Here is a 20,993-nt window from a genome sequence, read left to right as displayed (position 1 = left end):
AAGGAGTCAATATGTACCCCTTATAAATCGAAGTTTCCCAAAACTGTACAAATTGTTTAAATATATTTTTGGATCAATTAATACGTATTATGTACGCTTTGTAATGCTGAAGAAAAGTCAGTCACTATTTTAGTATCCCTAGGTAGGTAATCTAAAGAGAATAAACCTAAATACTGTTTTTCTTATTTAACAGTCATCGCGAACTACGGAGTATGTACATACATACACATACAAATAAATGTATTGTTGCACTGCATTGTATTAGTTAATAATTGTTTTCTTTCTTTGCCAAGTTAATATGTATAATAATTTAGTCAACAACATTTTGTTAGAGAGAGAGGTTAACTCAAACCTGTATAAAAAATCGCTGATAAGAGAAAATAAATTTTAAGTAAATAAAAGAGTGAGAATTAAAATTAATAAAAGTATTAATTTTAGTTTTTATTAAGAGACAGAGAGCGAGAGCTTTAAGAAAAAACAGCTTATTGCGTGCGCAGTAATTGAACCATCAAGACGTCTAAAGTTTTTATACGCAACAGTAGTAAATTAACGTGCGTCGCTCACATTAGTCAGTCGGTCGGTGGTTACAAAGAACGGTAAAATTTAAAATAAAATAAAAAAATATTTTTTTCGTTTTAAATAAATTTAAATACGTAAAATTGCTTTTTAATTAGCGGTATAAAAAAAAGTCGATTATTTATAATTACGTACACCCAAACAAATATAGATAAAAACAAATAAAATCGTATCTAGTTAAAATAAACAGAAAAAATAATAATTAAAAAAAAAACAAAATGGTGGAAACTGTAGTAACCGTTGAACGCACCACAACCTCACAAACCGCGACACCCACAACAGGTGGTGGTTTAAGTGCACTGAGGATTAATATAGGATATTTCCAAACTGTTCCTGGTATTATTAAACTTGTGCAATTTGTAAGTTAAAAACATTTCATTTCATTTATAATCGCTAAAAAACAATAGAAGCGATGTTCTAAGAAATTATTGTTATTTACTACAACTATTGATTTTTAAATCGCTAATTTTAAATTATAATTGCTGGTTTAAAAGTTAACAAACATTTTACTAGAAAGTCAAGATCAGTAAGTTTTATGTGAATACAAAATTCTAAAATTTACCAGAATCGGCTCATAATAGAATCTAACCCCAACAGGAACTGACATTAGTTTCCAAAAATCGGATATACCTAGTGCCACTTATATTAAAAATTTTAAGATATTATTTTTGATTTTATTATACAACATACATATGTATTTACATTTATGATATCAAAAGCGTATTTAAATTCAAGTTGAGGAAATTCAGCAAGTGGAAACCACTTCCGTTTATTTTATATTATACATTTTACCACACTTGCGATTGAAAGATTTTATAAGAAATAATAAATAATATCGGAAAAAAAGATTTAAAAATGAGATAAATCTAACGACCTAAACTTTAATTTTCGGGGATCGTATTGTATTTTTTTAATAGTACAAAATGTTAATTAAAATAAAAATAAAAACAATGGAATCTCAAAATTTAATTAAAATTAGTATAGTTGTCATTGTTTTTGGCTTAGATATTTAACCGATTATAAAGTTTGAAGAAAAACAACGTATAAATATAAATTTCGAACCTTATCAATTCACTGATAAACGTTACATACACATACATACATATAAATAGACGTAAATTTGGAACACGGTATTTTTATCAGAATTCTAATGCATTTAAGTCTGAACTTATATGAATTTAAAATATTTTGTTTATCACATGGTAACTGAAATATATTTGGGTTTTTGTATAATTTAATTAGAAATTTTGCACCATTGAAAAGATAATATCGTTATTGTAGTCTTTTAAAATTCCGCCCTGAAATCTATTTAAAATTATTCAAAATGTAAAAAAGTTTTTGCAAAAGATATACATATGTATGTAAATAATTCCCATCTTTAGATGTTTTAGTTTAAGAATGAAAAGAAAAAACAAATGTAAAACACAGGTAGATAAGTTTTTTTTTGGCAAATTCGTATTAATGGAAAGTTTAGTTAGATGCCAGTTAAATGATTAGTTCAATTCACGATAAGCCATTTTTAAAAATACTTTTTATAAATAATAACTGCACTTTTTAGATTAAAACACTTGTTTTCGAAAGGTCCTGAAAAAATTCGAATCAAGTAATAAAGATAATGAATAGGTATTATTGCATGATATAGAATGCTGCCATTTTGCTAGAACAATCTGATTAGGATTGGGAGTAGTAAATAAAAAGTTTAACTTTGGTAGGAATACGATCTAATATACTGATTTCACTTTTAATTAGCTTGTGTTCTTATGATAAGAAAAAACTTCTATATTTGAAATTAAAAATAGCTTGTTATGTAACGGAATGAAAATCAGTTTTATCAAATTGACCTATTTTTTAAATGTAATAATAAATACAAAGTATTTCTAACTGTTGTCTAAATCTCATTAATTTTCAATATTTTGTCATTTTTGTCTTTTTTGTTTTGGGAAATAATTAACAATAAAATATCATAGATATCGCGCATTTACTAAAAGACTGGCATAATCCAAAAAAAAGTCGTTTCGAGAAAAATGGTTTTGGATGTTTAATTACGTTTTACCTTTTTTAAGAACTTTTAAGAAAATCAAGGGATTTGAAAAAGATTCAGAGTAGAGATTTAATATGTTTCTCATCTATATTGAGATTTAATTTGTATTTATCAAATATTCGTGAAAATATGAGTCAAAAAGTTTTAAGTTTACAACAAAAATCTTTCTCACACCGAAAATATTAGATGTATTTCGCATGTTTTGTAGCCCTCAGACAAAAAAAAACGAATTTTGGATTATGACCCATATGAAAGAAGACTTCGATATACATATGTACATGTGTGCGTTTAGAAAAACATATTTGAAAAATTATGTATTGGCAAAGGTAATTTACATTTTTGATACGTAATTAGTATATGTTTCATTTTAACTTTAAAAGTTATTTCAAAAATATTATTTGCTAATGATGTTATAATGGTTGGTTTCAATCAATTAAAACATAGTTTATTTTTAATTAGAAATTTGTATTAATTCGGAACATTAAATACAAAGTTTGACCTCTAAATATAATTAAATTTTGTTTAAAGCCCTGATTAGTTTTCGGACCAACTTGGAAAATTGTTTAAAATTCTAGTAAATTAAAATTTAAGGACTAAATACCTATATTTAAATTTATTTATTGTCAAATATAATTTTTATTATTGATTTTATACATACATATGTATGTATGTGGAAATGCATATTACATTTGTATGTATGCTTTTTTTGTTGACTTGTTGTTTGTATACAATAATATAATTATTTTCTATTAATATTTAATTACAAAAAGAACTAGCCGTTTTATTCAAAGCAATAAAGTAACATTGAAGTTAAACTGTCATTATATTAAAATCAATATATCACTCATTTACTACAAGACCGGCATAAATCAAAAAATATCGTTTTGAGATTTTACTATTTAGTTATTTAAAAACTTTCCGGATATATGAAGTAGGTGTTAATATGTTTCTCATCTGAACTTAAACTTAATTTTAACTTATACTTAAAAACTTGAGTTTTAGCTTTGAAGTTTTCAACAAAAAATCACTCGCACACAATAAATAATAGACATTTTTGAAAATACGGAAAACTATATGAAAGACTTTATTAATATGTCACATACATATTTTCGAATACTCAGTGCAAAATTTGGATTATGCCAGTCTTGTAGTAAATGAGCGATATTTTCATTAGGGTGGGCCCGTTTTTATAGGGGAAAATATTGTACTAACATAATCCTTCTAAAAATGTTTGTCAAAAATATTGAAAATTTTATAATTTTTCGGAAAAAAATTTACATTTTTAAAAATTTACCTAGATTGCTTTAATATATATTTATAGAACGAACTAATAATATATGAATATCTATAGAATGAACTAAATTTAAATTTTCGGCAGGAACATAGGCAATTTCCATTTTGGGGCCTCCCTAATGTACATAAGTACATACATACATATGTACATGGTATACAAATGTCCTTCATATTAAATACTAAACGAAAATAAATTATTTAATTTATTTTGACTTTAATTATTTTCAAATAAAATTAACACAAATTTTTCATAACTCATTTTCTAGGCGCAGCGACGATATTCTTTTAAATGAGCTTACTCTGCCAAATGTTTATTTAATTTAGATTTTTATTTATTTTGGTTTTTTCTTTCTATTTTTTACTATAAGTAAATTTTACCATTTGTTTGTGTTTTTATCATTTCTTTTATTTAAATAAAATTGTTTGTATGTATATATGTAAGTCTATCTATAAATAATAAAAAAAAGCGTTTGTCTTTTGGTGTTGACAACACTAACGTAACGTTTTCAATGGATTTTGAATTTTTTGTCATGTCACGAGTATTAACACCTGTTTTTTATCTTCATTTATTCTTTGGTTCTTTTGGAATATTTGTAGAATATAAATAATTTTGGAATATTTGTAGAATATGAATACGAAAATAATGTTGATCATAATAATGTTGGCGTTAATCTCAAAAAACAAAAAAATCTGCGGTTTTTAGGCAAAACTTATTAACCTACTCACACACATTTCTTGTTGCTAATTTGGAATGTTTCTGACACAGTTATTGCCCTGATAACTTAAATATTATTTATGTCCAATTTTTTGTATGTTTGTACATTTTATATAGACATTCCAAAATCTAAGAAAAATTAATAGAAGAAAAATAAAAAAATCTCTAAATGTGTGAAAACAACCAGCTGCTTTTTTAAATATTTAAAAATTTTAAAAACTATATTTATTTATATATATACATACCTAGTATTTATGTATGTGTTAGCACCATCGAATAAATACTTTATATTTTGAGTCAAACAAGTCGCATGTTTGCAATTGTTTAAAGTGAATGGGAAAATGTATAATTTAGTTCAATAAATTTCGTTATTGTATTAACAAATAAATTTAATGAATACGAACTTTAATTTAAATGTACATATTTATATTATATATTTAAGAAATTCTTACTTCAATGAACAAGGCTGAATATTTATTAAGCTCATAAAAATTATTTCTTAATTTTCCATCTCTGTCTCCGATTGACTCCCTTGAAATTTTTGTAATGACCGTAATTTTTTAAATTTTTATTTATCATACGTACACATAGAATTTTCTTAAGTCATGTCATCTTTTATTATCTAAAGTGTTGTTAGAATGCACATTTCTATTAAACATTATAAAAACAAAAAATGGAATACGAATAATTTTAAAGCAGACGATTTGCAAGTATTAGATCATACAGTTGTAGTTAATAAACGTCATAAATTTACAAACACTTATACGTACAAACAGACATTGAAATGTAATAGTGAAATTGAATCACTTTTGTGCTTTTTTACAACTTAAAATAATGCACTGTAAGAAATTGATGAATGTATCAATAATTTTCAGTATTTCAAAATTCTCGTAAGGTTTGGATTTGCTACTGTTTGTGTAGAAGAGTTTTTCTTAAGTTAAAAAACTTGTGTCGTATGTATGTACAATGTACATATATCGAGAGTATATATATTCATTACTTTCGATCATAGATGGGGATAAATATAAGTTTTTGATGGCGCTTATATCTCAATATTTTACATAATGTGCTTCAAAATTCAATTACAAGTTTTTTTAATTGTCAGTTGCAAAATAAATTACCTTATTGCAAATTTTGAAAGTCCCTCGATATATTTTTTATTTTGAACTAATTGGAACATTCTTTATTTATAAAATAGATTCAGATTGATAAATAAAAGAATAAGATATTTTTATAATTAATAACATTATTTGTTACAGTATTCGAATAGCAAGACATCGACAACAGCATCACGTTTTGTTTTAAATAAATGAAATCAGTATTCATTCATTTTCTAAAATTATGAGATGATGCAAATTCGTAGTACGTACATTAGGGTGGAGTGATTTAGCAAATATTAAATAAAACAAGAACTAAAAAATTTTAGAGTCAGAAGAGTTTTTTTGGATATGTAAAGAATTTTATAACGGATCTAAAATTAATTAATATACATTTTAAAGTTTGAATTATTCAATTAATTTTTGAAGCCTCCCTAAAGTTTGAATTTGTCATGAAATTCAAATAACGAATCAAATTTAAAAAAAAAAAAGTAAACGAGTGCTTGAAATTCTACAAAAATGGATTACTTAATAAAAATATTGAAAAACTCAATTTGTTTATCTAGTTTAATAAAAAGTTATACATAATTAAAACAAAATTCTTATTTGAATACATCATATCTTGACGAATACTAAATACTTATGTATGATTTATTAATTTATTTTATTATAAATAAATTTATGTGTGTTTATATGTACATTTTGAAATAATGATTCAATTAAAACGTATAAACAAAAACTCGCGTATCAAGTTTCTTACGCCAACAATCTTATTGAAATTTCTATTTACGAATTTTGAAATTTTATTTATTTTAATCTATCCAAATATGGCCGTTTGTTGTTTTGTTAATTCATATGCAATGTTTAGTCTAAATAACGTCTATTTTTTTTGTAATTGTAATAAAACGAAAGTGAAATTATTTGTTTAGAAGCTGAAGAAAAAGCATTGTGTTACGCAGTTATTCTTAATTGAACTATCGACCTTAACTTCAATTAATTAATAAAAGTATGTATTTGAACTTAATGAAATAATCATTATGTGTATGATTTGAAAATCACTTTATTTGGTAATAGAAATAAGGTTTTTATGGTGAGTTTGTCGGAAGACATTTCCAACTACATAGTCTGCTTTGATCTTATCTGATTAACCTTAGAAGTGAATTTTTATATAATCGAGTTTTAAAAAAATTAAATGGATCCACTTATATTTATGTATTCTTGAATTCTTTTAACCCCATTTTAACCGGTTGTTGGAGAACTAGTATGTTGAATGTTGAACTGCAGTTGACAACTTTCATTATGAATATATAATTAGTTGGTAGGTCTAGCCTGAGTTAATGAAAAAAACGAAGAAAAAACACTTAGACAAAAGAAAAGAAAAAGAGCGGTAACAATGGGTGAAATGGGAAAGTTAAAATTATGATTATAAAAAACAACAAACTACTATTTATAGTGACGACAACAGCAGTGCAACAACAATGAACATAATTTACTCACACATAAACTTACATAAATAATTAATGCCATCATCCATATTTAATAGCATTCCGTAATATGTGCGCATGCGTACCGACAAACGTACACACAAATGTATAGTGCAATGAACTAACAAAATAAAAATATTATAACAAATTAACTGACGGTTATGAGGAGAGAATGAGAAAAGCTGTCACTGTCAATACAGTGATTTAAATAAATATGTACCTCTATATCCCATTTAGGCTATTGATTTTCAATTTTCCATAGAATATTTATTTTTTAAACTGTTCTTAAATTTTCAGAGATAAAATTAAAAAATAAAAAAAAATTATACTAATAAAAAATATTTAATAAAACTTTTGAAATAAAAAAAACAATATGGGTTTGAATAAAATTAAAATAAAATTTTGAATAAAATTGACAACACTCTACAAATGATTAATTTCCACAATCTATTATAAATAAATTTATATGACTAATATTTAGAATTTTGATAAACATATATTTTCACAAAATTTTCTTTTCTAAAAAAATAAACAAGTGTTTGTTTTTTTTTTTTTTTGTATTTGATTTTGAAATTGTAGTACGTTAAGATATTTATAATTTTATGTTGTTTGGTAATGTATTTTTTATAGACCATTTTATCTGGCCAAATGCCAACTGATGACATATTTTTTGTTTTGCTTTTTTTTCATTTTTATATTTACTTTTGGATAGTGTTGATGTTTTTCTCACGTACATTTTTCATACACATACAAATTTTGAAAAATTTTAAATTTTTCATGAGTTTTTCTTTTAAAAAATTGTCTCATTGCTTTGAGGATAGACATGAGCAAAAATATTTAGTTTTCAAAATTACGTCAGCATACATATATATTTGGGCAATTTCGTGTCAAGTGACCAAACTTTTAAAATCGATATCTTCCGATTTGAATGAAATTTGCACCAAGGTTAGTTAGGCCAGATAGACACAAATTTTCAGCTCTATCGGTCAAGAACTGCCGGACTTAGAGGGGGTTAAAATTGGACATTTTGGTCATACAGGATTTTATTCAAATGAGTGTAACTTTTCACCTATTGGTCTTAGCAAAAATTTAGATAGATATTTCTTCATTGCTTCCAATTTTTTTTAATATATATATTTTTTTTGAGTTGGGTTACCTGATACGAAATTGCCCATGTCCATATGTATGTATGTATGTTATCATCATGTTATTTATTTTAAAATATGTAATTTTAAGTTTTAAGACAAAAACGTAAAATGGAAACGCTTCAATAGTTCAAATTGTACTTGTACTCCAATATAGATATACATTTCCCAGTATTTCTTTAACCCTTTAACTACCGATCATGCTATGGTGATTTTTCGTTATACATACATAGGCATATACTTTAACACTTTTAGGAGGATTAAAAAATATGGTATGTGGTATGCCATTGGAATCATCTCTCAAAGACCTTTCAGACGATACTAAATTTGCGTATGGTTTATTTGCCAGAAGTGTGAAAAAAATCATAAAAACCTTAGAAAGGGACCATTTTATTCATTGATCCAGCTCGCCAAATATTGACGTCAGGACAAAAATTTTGAGAAATGGTATCTTAGAATGAACTAAATTTTCATTTTCGGTGGGAACATCAGCAACTTCAATTTTGGGGCCACCCTAATGTACATATTTTTACTTAAAATGTTTTTATTTTATTAGCGCAAGGGTTAAGTGACGAATAATGACGCCTTGTAAGACTTTAAATATGTATGTACATACAGACAATGATTACGTTTGATTAATTTTGGAAATCCAGTCTTAGACAAAGTGTCAAATTACTACCGAGTAGAAGTAATTTTTTGTAAAATATTTTCATAAATACTCTACTCATATTTTTTTTAACTTAATAAAATTTGCTTGAGCAGTAGAGCATAACTTGTTATTACACACAAACACACTCTGCTACCAAACCCACTTTTTATAAGTTTTCATTTAGTTTTTCTTATTACATATTTATTTTCATTAAGTGAAATTGTAATTTCATCAAATTCACTGTCAAAGCCAATCACTTTACATGAAAAACATAAACTTTATATATAATTGTACGCAAGGGAACCGGAAATACATATACTGTTGCATTTTTCCTGTGTGTATCAATGGAGGATAAAATATACATATGCATGTATGTGGCATATACATATGTATGTTTATAAAAACAATCTCCATTTTTTCATAGTCTAAGTAATCATGTCATTTGGTTTAATTTGTTGAATGCTTATTATGATCAGTTAAAACGTCAATACCATTTTCCTTTTTAGTCAATAAAAATCAGTGGTCGAATGCTACCGATAAAGATTAAAAGCACTTTCGTTTTTTTTAGATTTAAACTTCTTTTATACATTCGATATAAAATATTCAAGCTCTGAATCGGAACAAATAAAAATATAAGTAATTTTAGAAAACTATTTTTGTCTTATTTATTTAAAAATGACTATCATGAGATCCCAGCCTTTTCCCAGAATGTTTGTACATTTGTCATTTTTATAATGACACGTACATATGAGTCAGATGTTAAAAAAGCAAATAATTATGGTCACCAACCAAACAGTACTAAATATTTTGGTAATTTACCTTTTGTTCTTATCTGTTCGATTTAAATTTAATACCCATATTTTATACAACATGTAGTATAGTCCATTTAACTCAGATTATTATAACTAATCAATGGAAATGTTATTGAAATCGATTAATTTTCGTGATTAACGTTGTTCGTTATAAAACAATACATTATCATTCTGCATTTCACTTTTATGAGTCAATACATGTAAAAAAAAATTATATGTATGATTACAAAATTTTTTTCGAAAAGTCCTTACATAAAGAAAACTTTTGTGATAAATAAAATTTGTATCTTTCACATATAGAATCGAAAAATGCAAATCGCTCAATTGCTTCTTCATATATATTTAACGATAACAAATTATTTTCATTTTGCAATATTAAATATACATACATAAATGCATGTACATATATATTTTTATATTTGTCCACATTTATCTGTTCAGAACAATATTTATTACTTAAGATAAGATTAAATGTGAAATTCAACAATAAAAAATAACCATTCACTCGTATTCCGCAAAAATGTTAAGTAAATAATGAAAGTGAAATATTTTGATGAGATGACAAATACATTAAAAATTATATTTCAGTTTGTATACCTAGGTGTACATTAAAACTGTCCTTAAACAATAGAATAATGTTGATAATAGGCTATTCAGGACTCTGCTAGACTTAGCAAAATTCTTGCTAAATGTCAATCTAACATCTCAACCTACATTATATCCCCGGTTGCAAAATTGCTGTCAAGGAAATCGCCATTGAAAGTGCAACTCTATCGGAGATCAATAATAATATCATCTCCCATAACAGGATCTCGTGGGCAATTGAAAGTTTTTCCCCATTCAAATCACCAGGACCAGATAATATTTTGCCGAAGATGTTACAAAGTGCAAAAGAATATATCATCCCTTGGGATGATATAATGATTAGCGATATTATATCTAATGTTCTGGTGGTACTTAATAGTTGGGACGAATGACTGTTGCACAGGGCAATAAAAGTATTTACACTTATATTTTAATAAAAGTGTATTTAAAAACACTTAAATTTATAATATATTTTCTTAAAAAATATGGTTAAACTTTAAAGGTGACCTTATAAGGGGGATTAGCTAATTATGAACCGATCCTTGTAAATATATTATAGAATTTTGGTTATTAAAAAATTTGTATCTTAAAGTAATTTCTGAATGGTTTATGCTACATTTCTATATACTGGTATTATTATTCCAGTTAGGAGCGTTGACAAATTTTCTGAAAACGATATGGGGGTAGGGTCAATTATGGTCCGTTGTCCGCCAAATATTAGAATATTATTTCTAGCTGCATAAAACTAACTGCTGCAATAATTTATCACGATTACTGTATAATTATCCGAGGGTTTACTTGTATGAAGACTAGATGAAATTAAAGACCAATATAGTTTATTTTTTATACCAACCAAACCTTATCAATTTAGAATATTTGTGCAAAATTTCAGCCCTCAATCTCCTCCCGTGTTGATCGCGATTTCAACAAACAGACGGACGATCTAGTACTTTTGGGGGTCTACGAATAAATTTTCCATCTCTTTTGAAAAAAAGGCATGTTTGTTTATAAGAAGAATTCGCATTTTTTAGATTTTAAGCTATTTATATCAAAAGACCTTTTGGGGTTTTGAATATTATTTATGTATATTGTGGTTAAAGTTGAAAAACAAATAAAATTTCACACAAACAAACATTCATATGTGTGTATGTGCTTATCTGTGTATGTATACATACAACATATCACAATTATTCAATATTATTTTGCTTTCAAAATAAATGTTTGAAATATTTGCATAAAATTAGCTATTTTTTAAGAATTTTTTATTGTCACAAATACTTTAACACGTTTTTGAAACCAAACCCTAATTTTTAAATAAATATTTGGCTTTGGTTCTTATCTTTTAAAATAAGTTTAAAAAATATGTTATTATGTTAAAATAAAAAACAAATTCCAGTTTATTTTGTTAAATCATAGTTTTTAAGTTAAAAAAAAAAACAAAAGTGACATCAGTTATATCATTAGGGGGTTCATCTTACATATATTTAATTTAATATTTTTTAATAATTTTTTATTTTTTTTGTAAAAGCTAGAATCTTCTTACATCATCCTTACACTTACAACTTCTTTAGAACAATTCCCTTGCTTTATCGAGCTTTAAATTTTTTTTATTGCTTTTACAGTTGGTGCATAAGAATATTGTTTATATTTCATATCAATAACCGGCCTTGAGCAGTTGTCATTAAAAAGTTAATAAATAATTTGAAAAATAGAATATAATAGAAAAAATAATAAATGCGGTTTCGTCACTTGTTTGTATTTATAAAAACTGTATAATTTTAAATATGCAATTACGTAGTATGTGTTAAAAAAAAATCTTAAAAATAACTAGCTACATATTTCTATTCTTGAGCAAAATAATGTCTGTTAACAAAACAAGTATTTCAAGTAGTTTTGTTGAGGCGTTTATTTATAAAATATTTTTATGGGAATGCAAATGTCTGCTCGAATAAATGTCACTAAAAACGAAAATGTAATCCTAATTACTTTAGTTTCATGAACAGGATCCTTTGATGTCGCTATTACTGCTAGAACATTTTTATTGAGATTCTAATATAATTTTCAAAAAATTTTGCTGTACAAGTTATATATATTCCACAAAAATCAGACATTAGATTAGAAACATCTTCTTGGATTCTAATTAAAATAACGTCAAAAAATCTATGCTCTGCAATATACATACATATCGCTCATTTACTAATACTTACAATTTCTTAAATTACTTTTAAGTAAATCATGAAATTTAAGAAATGCAAAAATATTTAACTTAAATTAAATTTTTACTTGTCAAATACATACATATTTGTAAAAACTTGAAAACAAAAAATTCCTATCATACCGAAAATATTTTTGAAAATATATAAAACTAAATGAAAGATTTTAGATCGGCGCATATTTTTTATTATTCAGTCCAAAAACTCCAAATTTCGAATTCTGCAAGTCTTGCAGTAAATGAGCGATATGTAGTTCTTAGATTCGCAGATGTAGGGTAATAATATAACAGTTATAACAATTATGCATTTATATGTACATATCTTTATAAATAAAAAACAAATATCGTATGAATACAGGTACTCGTATCTGCGACTATATAATAGAGCAACAGGTGTGACGTAAACTTTAACATATATTACACAGACTATGTTACATTGAGAATATAAATAAATGAATAAATGAAAACGTAACTTAAACAAACAAATAAAACGTTCAAAAAAAAACAAAATCATTGTTTACAATTTTACGAATACTCGTAGAAAAATTAAATCAGATAAAAGAAGAAATCAACAGGTTTTTGCAAACAAAAACAAAAAAGATTTTAATGCAAAATATCTTGTTTTTGTCACAAGATGAGCTCAGCTTTTTAACAAGTTTTTATTTGTAGTAAATACATACATAATAAACAAAAGTTGAGAATTTAAAAATGTGTATTTTCTGTTTTTGTTGTTTTGGAATTTGAAATCATGAATGAAAATTATCTGTTTACTTTAAGTAAATGTCAAGTTTAATATTGGTAGGTACATATTCAATTTTACAATAAATCTGGCATGCACTAAATTCGAAACATAAACATATATTAAATTGTTAGTATATAGACAATTTAAATATTATAATACATATGAGCAATTCCATGAAAAGGCATTTTTGAAGATAATTCAACAAAATTTGGTATATGATCTTTTGTAGCACCAAAGACGAAGACTGTTGAAAATTTTTGAAATTGGTCTATTTTTACACCTCGCCGCCATACTATCCCAGATCTAAAATGTCTAAACCCTTATGCCGATTTTCATAACGATTGGACCTCATTTGACCCTAGTTCCATTCAAAGTTTAATTTCAGAAAAACACTTAAACGTCCGTAACTCACCTCTAATCACTAGTATTATGATAAAATTTGGCACAAATAAGTTTTATATGAATAAAAATCACACCCTAGAATTTTATGAGGATCGGTCCATATTTGTCCCTAGTCGCCATATAACTCCAGTTTTTTATTTTTATCTATAAATTGCTTAAACATGTATATAGGTCGGCCATGTCCGACTGCACTTTCCTACTCCTTTTGCTTTGTTGAAGTGTGTGTATGTATATATTTCCAAAATATATATTTTATAACATAAAAAAAATCAGGAGAAAAATCTGTCACATACGATGTGTCATGTACGATATTTAAAAATGTTCATTATTAAATTATATTAATTTTTTTTATTTAAAAATTAAGGATTACTAATGAACAATATGTCCCATAGTGTAAGAAATTAAAACAAAAAAGATACATCTACAGAATTCGCAGATTTTTGTAAATATTTACATGTACTTTAAAAACACTTCCGTTTTTTGTCACGTATGATATCGCCATATTTTAATCCATATTTTGGAAAACAAGTTTCCGAATGGGATGATTACTTTTGCAAATATAGTATTCTTTAAATGGAACAGAATGACGAAATTGTTTTCCAAATACTCCTAATTTTACAAAATCTATACCACTCTGAAGGCGTGCGAATTTCACATACAAGCGTATGGAATTGCCCATATGTATGTATTTTTCAAACACCTACAGTTGTGGATTATTTTGTTTCTTTTCAATACAACAAGTATTTAAATAAGAAACACCTACACTTGACGAATATTTCTGATCACTCAATAATGAGTAATTGTTATAAATTACAAATATATAGAAATATTTACTGATTTCATTTTTTTCATAAATTTTTTAAAAAAATTGTTAACCTTAATGCATCATCGTTTTTAAGTATTTTTCTAAACAATTCAAAAAGTTCAAAAACATATGTACATGTTACATATGTATACACACAGAAAACAGATTCTTACGGTTTGTTGTTTTGTATTGAAAATCAGTCCAAAATCAATTTTAATTTTAAAACCGAACAAGGGATAGACGAATATAATTTTTATTAGCACTCAATAAAAATATTTGATGCCATCAAATCACTAGTTCAAAATTTTTTAAATTGAGACGTTTGCTTCCTTATACATTTTATATGTACATATGTATATAAATATATATAATCAATTATTAATTATTTGTTATTACTTTTCCAGATCTTGGGTATAATTTGCATGGCTTGCGCTTCACCTGCCATCATTTCAGCCACATCTTTCTTCCTGTTTGTTGTGGTAGTTTCATTTATAGCAACACTGTTATGGATCTTTGCTTACCTTTTGGGTATTCGAGAAGCTCTTAATGTTGCCATCAATTGGATATTCACAGTAAGTATTTTAACAATTTATTATTTTAAAAAAATAATACAAAAATTACAAATCCAACCTTAACTCATAGTCTAGAAAAAGCTTTGAGATTTTCAAAATTTTTACAAAAATTAAGAATTTGTCAATTTTGAACGAAGAGGGAGGGGAGGGCATGTCTTTATGATCACCTTAATGTTACTACCACATTGACATTATATGTAGTTTTCAATGGAAAAGAATGTTTGTAAGAGGTTTAATGGTAGAAACTATTTATGTTGACCAACATTATGGCTGAGCGCACAGCCATTGGAACCTTGGTTAACAGGTTGATTAAAGGCAAGAATTTTATCGTTTACGGTACTTTATGTTTTAATTCGAAAAAGAAAACTGGTTTACATTGATGACGGTTATTAATAAATGATTAAAATAAAATATATAAAAGGTCTATCGAAAGGAAATGTTACTTAAATGTTTATTCAATTGATTACGCACAAGTTCTATATCGAAATATCTATTTAAATATATTGAGGCATTGCTCGGAGTTTGGCCGCTATTTAGAAAATAACATAAACATTATTGTTGTCTTTTAATCAGAATCTTTAAAATTGACTTCTCTTGCTAGACTTTTTCTTTTATTCAAAAACGAGCTGATCTTTGGAATATTATTTTATAAAAATTCACTTTCTTTAGCTTTGAAGATATATATATATATCAATAAATTGTTAATGTTTCGATTAACTACTTATTTAAATAAATCAAAATCAAGAGAAAAAATCGTTTGGAAATTGATCTTAAAATGTTTTTAATACAAAGAATTTTTTGATCACAGATAACAGGGTAACGGCAGCAACAGAAAACAATAAAATCTTACCTTATGAAACATGATTATACAAAAATAATATTTTAATTTGTCTTTTCAGGAACTTCTCAATACTGGTATTGCAGCCCTTCTCTATTTTATTGCTTTTGTAGTGCAATTGGCCAAGTGGTCACCAGCGTATGGCCACAATTATTATGGTTCAAATATTGCTGCTGGTGTATTTGGCTTGTTCAACTTTTTGGCCTATGCTGCTGGTACATATTTCCTGTATTTGGAGCATAAGAGTGGTGCTACAATATAAGCGAAGATTACTTTGCCGAAAAAAAAAACAGCAAGCAGTTCAAATATCAAACATACCAATCAATATTTAATGAAAAGTGTTCGAAGAAAGGCATTTTTAATTAAAACGCCCACGCATTCAATTGCATAAAAATATGTGTACACCGAAGTAATATATCAATATAACATAATATACCAATAAGAACAAAATACCAACAATTTATTATTTAATTAAAAAAATAGCTAAATATTATCCTCTTTGTACTTGGACAGCACTAAATATAAATCAACCCCTTTAATCCCAGTGGAGTGTAATACATAATTGAACAATACTGTTGAATTATCTCTAACATAATAAAATTAAAATAGCAAAGAAAATAACGAAAATAGTCATCGATGCAATTAATTAAGCCAAAACAATTTAAATCACACACACACCCATTATTAATATTAATAAAATGTTAAGATAATTATGTATTTAAGTAATTTATAATTTTAATAAATGTATTTTTTTTTGTTTGGTTTTTATTGACAATTTTCTTAACTCTTGTTCGTATACATAGTTTGTTTAAAATTAATTAATGTGTGTTTTAATTTTTATTATTTAATTTTTTGTTTCTAGTTTCGTTTTATAATTTTTCTCTAAACAAATATACATACATACATGCATACATTGATATTTATGTATGTAGTATATTTTTTGTTATTATTTATTTACCAATAATTTTACCATATGTGTAAATGTTTTACAATTGTAATTCATTTTTTACTTTTTGTAATAATAAAATAAAACAACAACAAGTAATATTTGTTTCTTTTTTAATTAAATGCTTAGCAAGTTTTGAGATCAATTAAAAAATATGTATGTATATATTTTTAAAACAATCGTAAATATGCACTTGTCGTCAAACTTAAGAAAATGTGAAAAATTAAAAAAAAACGTATTTTATTTAGCATTGCTTAAAATGATTAGTAGGAAAAATATCTGTTTCCAGAATATGTATGTATTTGTGGCGAATCTTATATCTACCTTTCATTATACTGTGTTAAAAAAGCAGTCAATTACAAAAAAACAAGTGACAGTGTTATATTCGGCTGTGCCGAATCTCATATCCCAACCATCAAACCGTATGCCGTAATGGTCCACTATAAACATCAGGGTAATATTTGGAATATATCATAAGTCAATTATGGACCGAGCTCTTTTGAATTAAAAAAATATTATTTTTAAAATCGAAATAATTTTTGTTCATTTTTTTTTTGTACATTATGCCCATACTGGGACCGATTGTCGTAAAATTTGATAGAATGGTTTCGTTTCGAATTTCATCGCACTACTCATATTTAATTTTGGACCGATCCACATAAAATTTGGTTAGGAGATTTTGGCTCGTAAGGAACTTACTTGAGTCGAATTTCACGTCTATACTCGTATTTTTACGCCAGTAATGAGCGTTAAAGCAACTTTATGAAGGGAACCTTATGTGGTGGTAGGGTTAATTATGGACCTATCCACCTAAAATTAAAATTGTCGAATGGACCCATCCACATAAAATTTGGTAGAGAGATTTTGTCTTGCATAAAATTTATGTCTGTCGAATTTCATCGCTACATTCATATTTTTAAGCCAGTAATGAGCGTTATAGTAATTTTCTGAGGAGGATATATATAGGGGTAGAGTCAATTATAGACCGATCCACATAACATTTAGTTAAGAGATTTTGGCTCTGAAGGACCTTACTTGAGTCAAATTTCATCTCTACATTCGCATTTTTAAGCCAGTAATGAGCGTTATAGTAATTTTCTGAAGGGGGTAGGGTCAATTATGGACCTATACACCTAAAATTATGTGTGTCGAATTTCATCGCTACATTCATATTTTTAAGCCATTAATGAGCGTTATAGTAATCTTCTGAAGGGGACCTTACCTATAGGGAGGGTAGGGTCAATTACGGACCAATCCTCATAAATTTTGGTAGCGAGATTTTGGTTTATATAAAACTTATTTATGTCGAATTTCATCGTTATACTCGTTTTTTTAAGCCAGTAATGAGCGTTTAAGTCATTTTCTGAAGGGGTCAATTATGAACCCATCCACATAAAATTTGGTAGAGAGATTTCGGCTCTCATGAAACATATGTGTGTCGAATTTTATCGCTATATTTGTATTTTTAAGCCAGTAGTGAACGTTATAGTAATTTTCTGAAAGGGACCTTATGTGGAGGGTAGGGTCAATTATGGACCGATCCTCATAAAATATAGTAGGAAGATTTTAGCTCATATGAAATTTATTAATGTCAAATTGAATCGCTATACTCGTACTTTTAAAGCAGATATGTCCACTTATATGGGGGCTATCCGGAAACGTGGACAGATATTGCCCATTTTCAATAAAAAACAAACCTAACCTATAGTGAATTTTTGTGGATAATTTCAACTCTCTAGCTCATTCCGTTCAGACTCTATCGTGCTTTCAACAGACGGACATGGCTAAATCGTCTTAGAATATATTTTTGTGGGTCTATGACCAATATTTCAATATGTTACAAACGGAATGACAAGAACAATATTTCAATATTTTTTAAATAATTTATTATACTTTTATTCCTCCAATATTTTTTTAAACTAATAAACATACAAATATATATAAAATCTTATAATATAACTGAAATATTTTATATATACATACATATCGTCATCTGAAATGCAAATATGCGTAACAACCAAAAAATTGAAAATCGACTTTTTGATTGAAAATGGTTCACCGCATCAAAATACATGTTTTTGCAAATTTTTAGAACTATATTGTCAAAAATACCAACAAATTAGTAATTTCTACAAGACAGAAAGTCATAAAAAGCAACAATAGACAACGGCTGTCGGTACATTTATATTCAAACATGTTTATTTATGTTAGGATATAACACACATTTTATTTAGTTTTTTTTCTACTGTAAAATTTGAAGTGTTGGTGACGATATATATAAACAAAATAAGTTATGTGAATATCTCCTTAATTTTTTATTTATTAACAAATATTCAATATTTATAATTTCTATGTTCATTGCACAACCCTGCTTTAATATTACAGCTCTAATAAGGTTTTTGTCTTCGCTTATTTATATTTTCACATATAGGTGGAGCCATCGATAACAGCTGTTTTTGACACTAGCAAAATGTCAAAAAAACAGTACTGACAACTGCAGCAAAATGGACTTCCTCTTTTTCGATACGTTCGCGTTCGTGTAAAATTGTTAAAAATTTTCACAAAATAAATCTTAGGTAATCTTTGTGAAAATCTACTAAATTTAAGTGAAATTATGTGAAATATCATCAGCATTTTGTAAATTATGATATGAGAATATAATTTTGTTAAGATTAAAGTGAAATATGTGAATAATTTGCAAATTTCTAAAACCCTTGTAAAAGATCAAAAATCTCTGCCGTCTAGTTATGTTTACACAGACTTTTGAGAAAAATTCATGATTATAGTTAATAAATTGTCTGTTTCCAGTGAATAATATACGAATGTGTTATTTTAATCATGTAATAGTTTTAAAAATGGACAATGTTACTTTGAAAATTGTTAATCAACCACTAGGCCGGTGTTGTATTTGTTTATATGGCTTTCCAGGCGGCTAGACAAATGTCATCATGTTCATACATATATTTTGTAACAGCAGTTTATTAGTGGTTCATTAGAAAACTGCAAACTGTTTACATTTATCATTAAAAATCTAAAAAGTGGCATAATGTTTAATATTTTGTAACAAGAAAAGTCAAATTTGCATTTTGAATTTGTGATTTTCATTTCATTAAAAAAATATATTTTTTAAATGTTTTCTTTTCTTTTGCAGCCATGGTGCGTATGAACGTATTGGCCGATGCCTTGAAATGCATTAACAACGCTGAAAAGCGTGGCAAGCGTCAAGTGCTCCTCCGCCCTTGCTCCAAAGTCATCATCAAGTTCTTGACTGTCATGATGAAACATGGTTACATTGGTGAATTCGAAATTGTCGATGATCACCGTTCCGGCAAGATTGTTGTCAACCTCACCGGTCGCTTGAACAAGTGCGGTGTTATCTCTCCCCGTTTCGATGTTCCCATCAACGATATTGAAAAGTGGACCAACAACTTGTTGCCCTCTCGTCAATTCGGTTATGTTGTATTGACCACCTCCGGCGGCATCATGGATCACGAAGAAGCCAGAAGAAAACATTTGGGAGGAAAGATTTTGGGTTTCTTCTTCTAAATTAATAAACAAAACTACAACAACAAAAATTGATGCATCAATGTTTACAAGGCGGCATTAACAAACAACAACATGTGTTTGTGTGTGACGCGTGTATGTTGTTTTTTTATAAATAAAAAAACAGATATTTTATATTAATTATAAAAGAAAGTGATTTTGCTTAATTTTAAGCAAGGAGAATAAAAAATTAAAAAATAAAAATAAATTTCTTGTGATTTTTTTCAAATAGAAAATACGAAAAAGCATACAAATTGATAACTCAACCAATACTTTCTGTAATTGCAATATGATACATCAACAAGTAGAAAAATATTAACATTACCTAAACAATGCAAAAAAAAAACAGAAGACTTCTGAAATAATTGCATTCGAAAATTACCTCTACAATTAAAAAGTGCAATCGAAATTTGTTATAATTATAGGTATATAAATTCTTAAAGGTTTGTTCGAATTCCACTCTATAATGTCATTTGTTTGAATAATATTTACGGAATTAAAAACTGTTCAAAATTGTAATGTGTGACAGGACCTTA

The 20,993-nt window shown here is 26.6% G+C and overlaps 3 protein-coding genes across 5 annotated transcripts in view; 2 read left to right on the top strand and 1 right to left on the bottom strand.

Moving 5' to 3' along the window:
* The window catches only part of LOC119601992 (armadillo repeat-containing protein 2), a 54,760-nt gene that overhangs the window by 11,436 nt on the left and 22,331 nt on the right, over positions 1-20,993 (bottom strand). Inside the window, exon 1 of one of the 3 annotated variants that reach the window (XM_037953294.1) lies at positions 5,747-5,778. The exons of the other annotated variants lie outside the window; for them this stretch is intronic. The gene's annotated coding sequence lies outside the window, so the exon portion shown is untranslated. Of the gene's footprint in view, positions 1-5,746; positions 5,779-20,993 lie in introns of those variants that run through there. 3 annotated transcript variants of the gene reach the window in all.
* Positions 433-17,009, top strand: LOC119601995 (CKLF-like MARVEL transmembrane domain-containing protein 4). Its single transcript, XM_037953298.1, has 3 exons — positions 433-935; positions 14,963-15,130; positions 16,030-17,009. Exons 1-3 carry the CDS (start codon positions 795-797, stop codon positions 16,228-16,230), a joined length of 510 nt encoding a protein of 169 aa, XP_037809226.1. The 5' UTR covers positions 433-794; the 3' UTR covers positions 16,231-17,009.
* Positions 19,380-20,661, top strand: LOC119601997 (40S ribosomal protein S15Aa). Its single transcript, XM_037953300.1, has 2 exons — positions 19,380-19,490; positions 20,066-20,661. The coding sequence occupies exon 2, from the start codon at positions 20,068-20,070 to the stop codon at positions 20,458-20,460; it is 393 nt and encodes a 130-aa protein (XP_037809228.1). The 5' UTR covers positions 19,380-19,490; positions 20,066-20,067; the 3' UTR covers positions 20,461-20,661.

Source organism: Lucilia sericata, unplaced genomic scaffold (assembly GCF_015586225.1).
Source record: "Lucilia sericata isolate MDLA Ls3-8-SP2 unplaced genomic scaffold, ASM1558622v1 Contig000204F_arrow, whole genome shotgun sequence".
Taxonomy (NCBI): domain Eukaryota; kingdom Metazoa; phylum Arthropoda; class Insecta; order Diptera; family Calliphoridae; genus Lucilia; species Lucilia sericata.
Note: the sequence above shows the minus strand (reverse complement) of the source record. Positions and strands in the feature narration are given on the sequence as shown.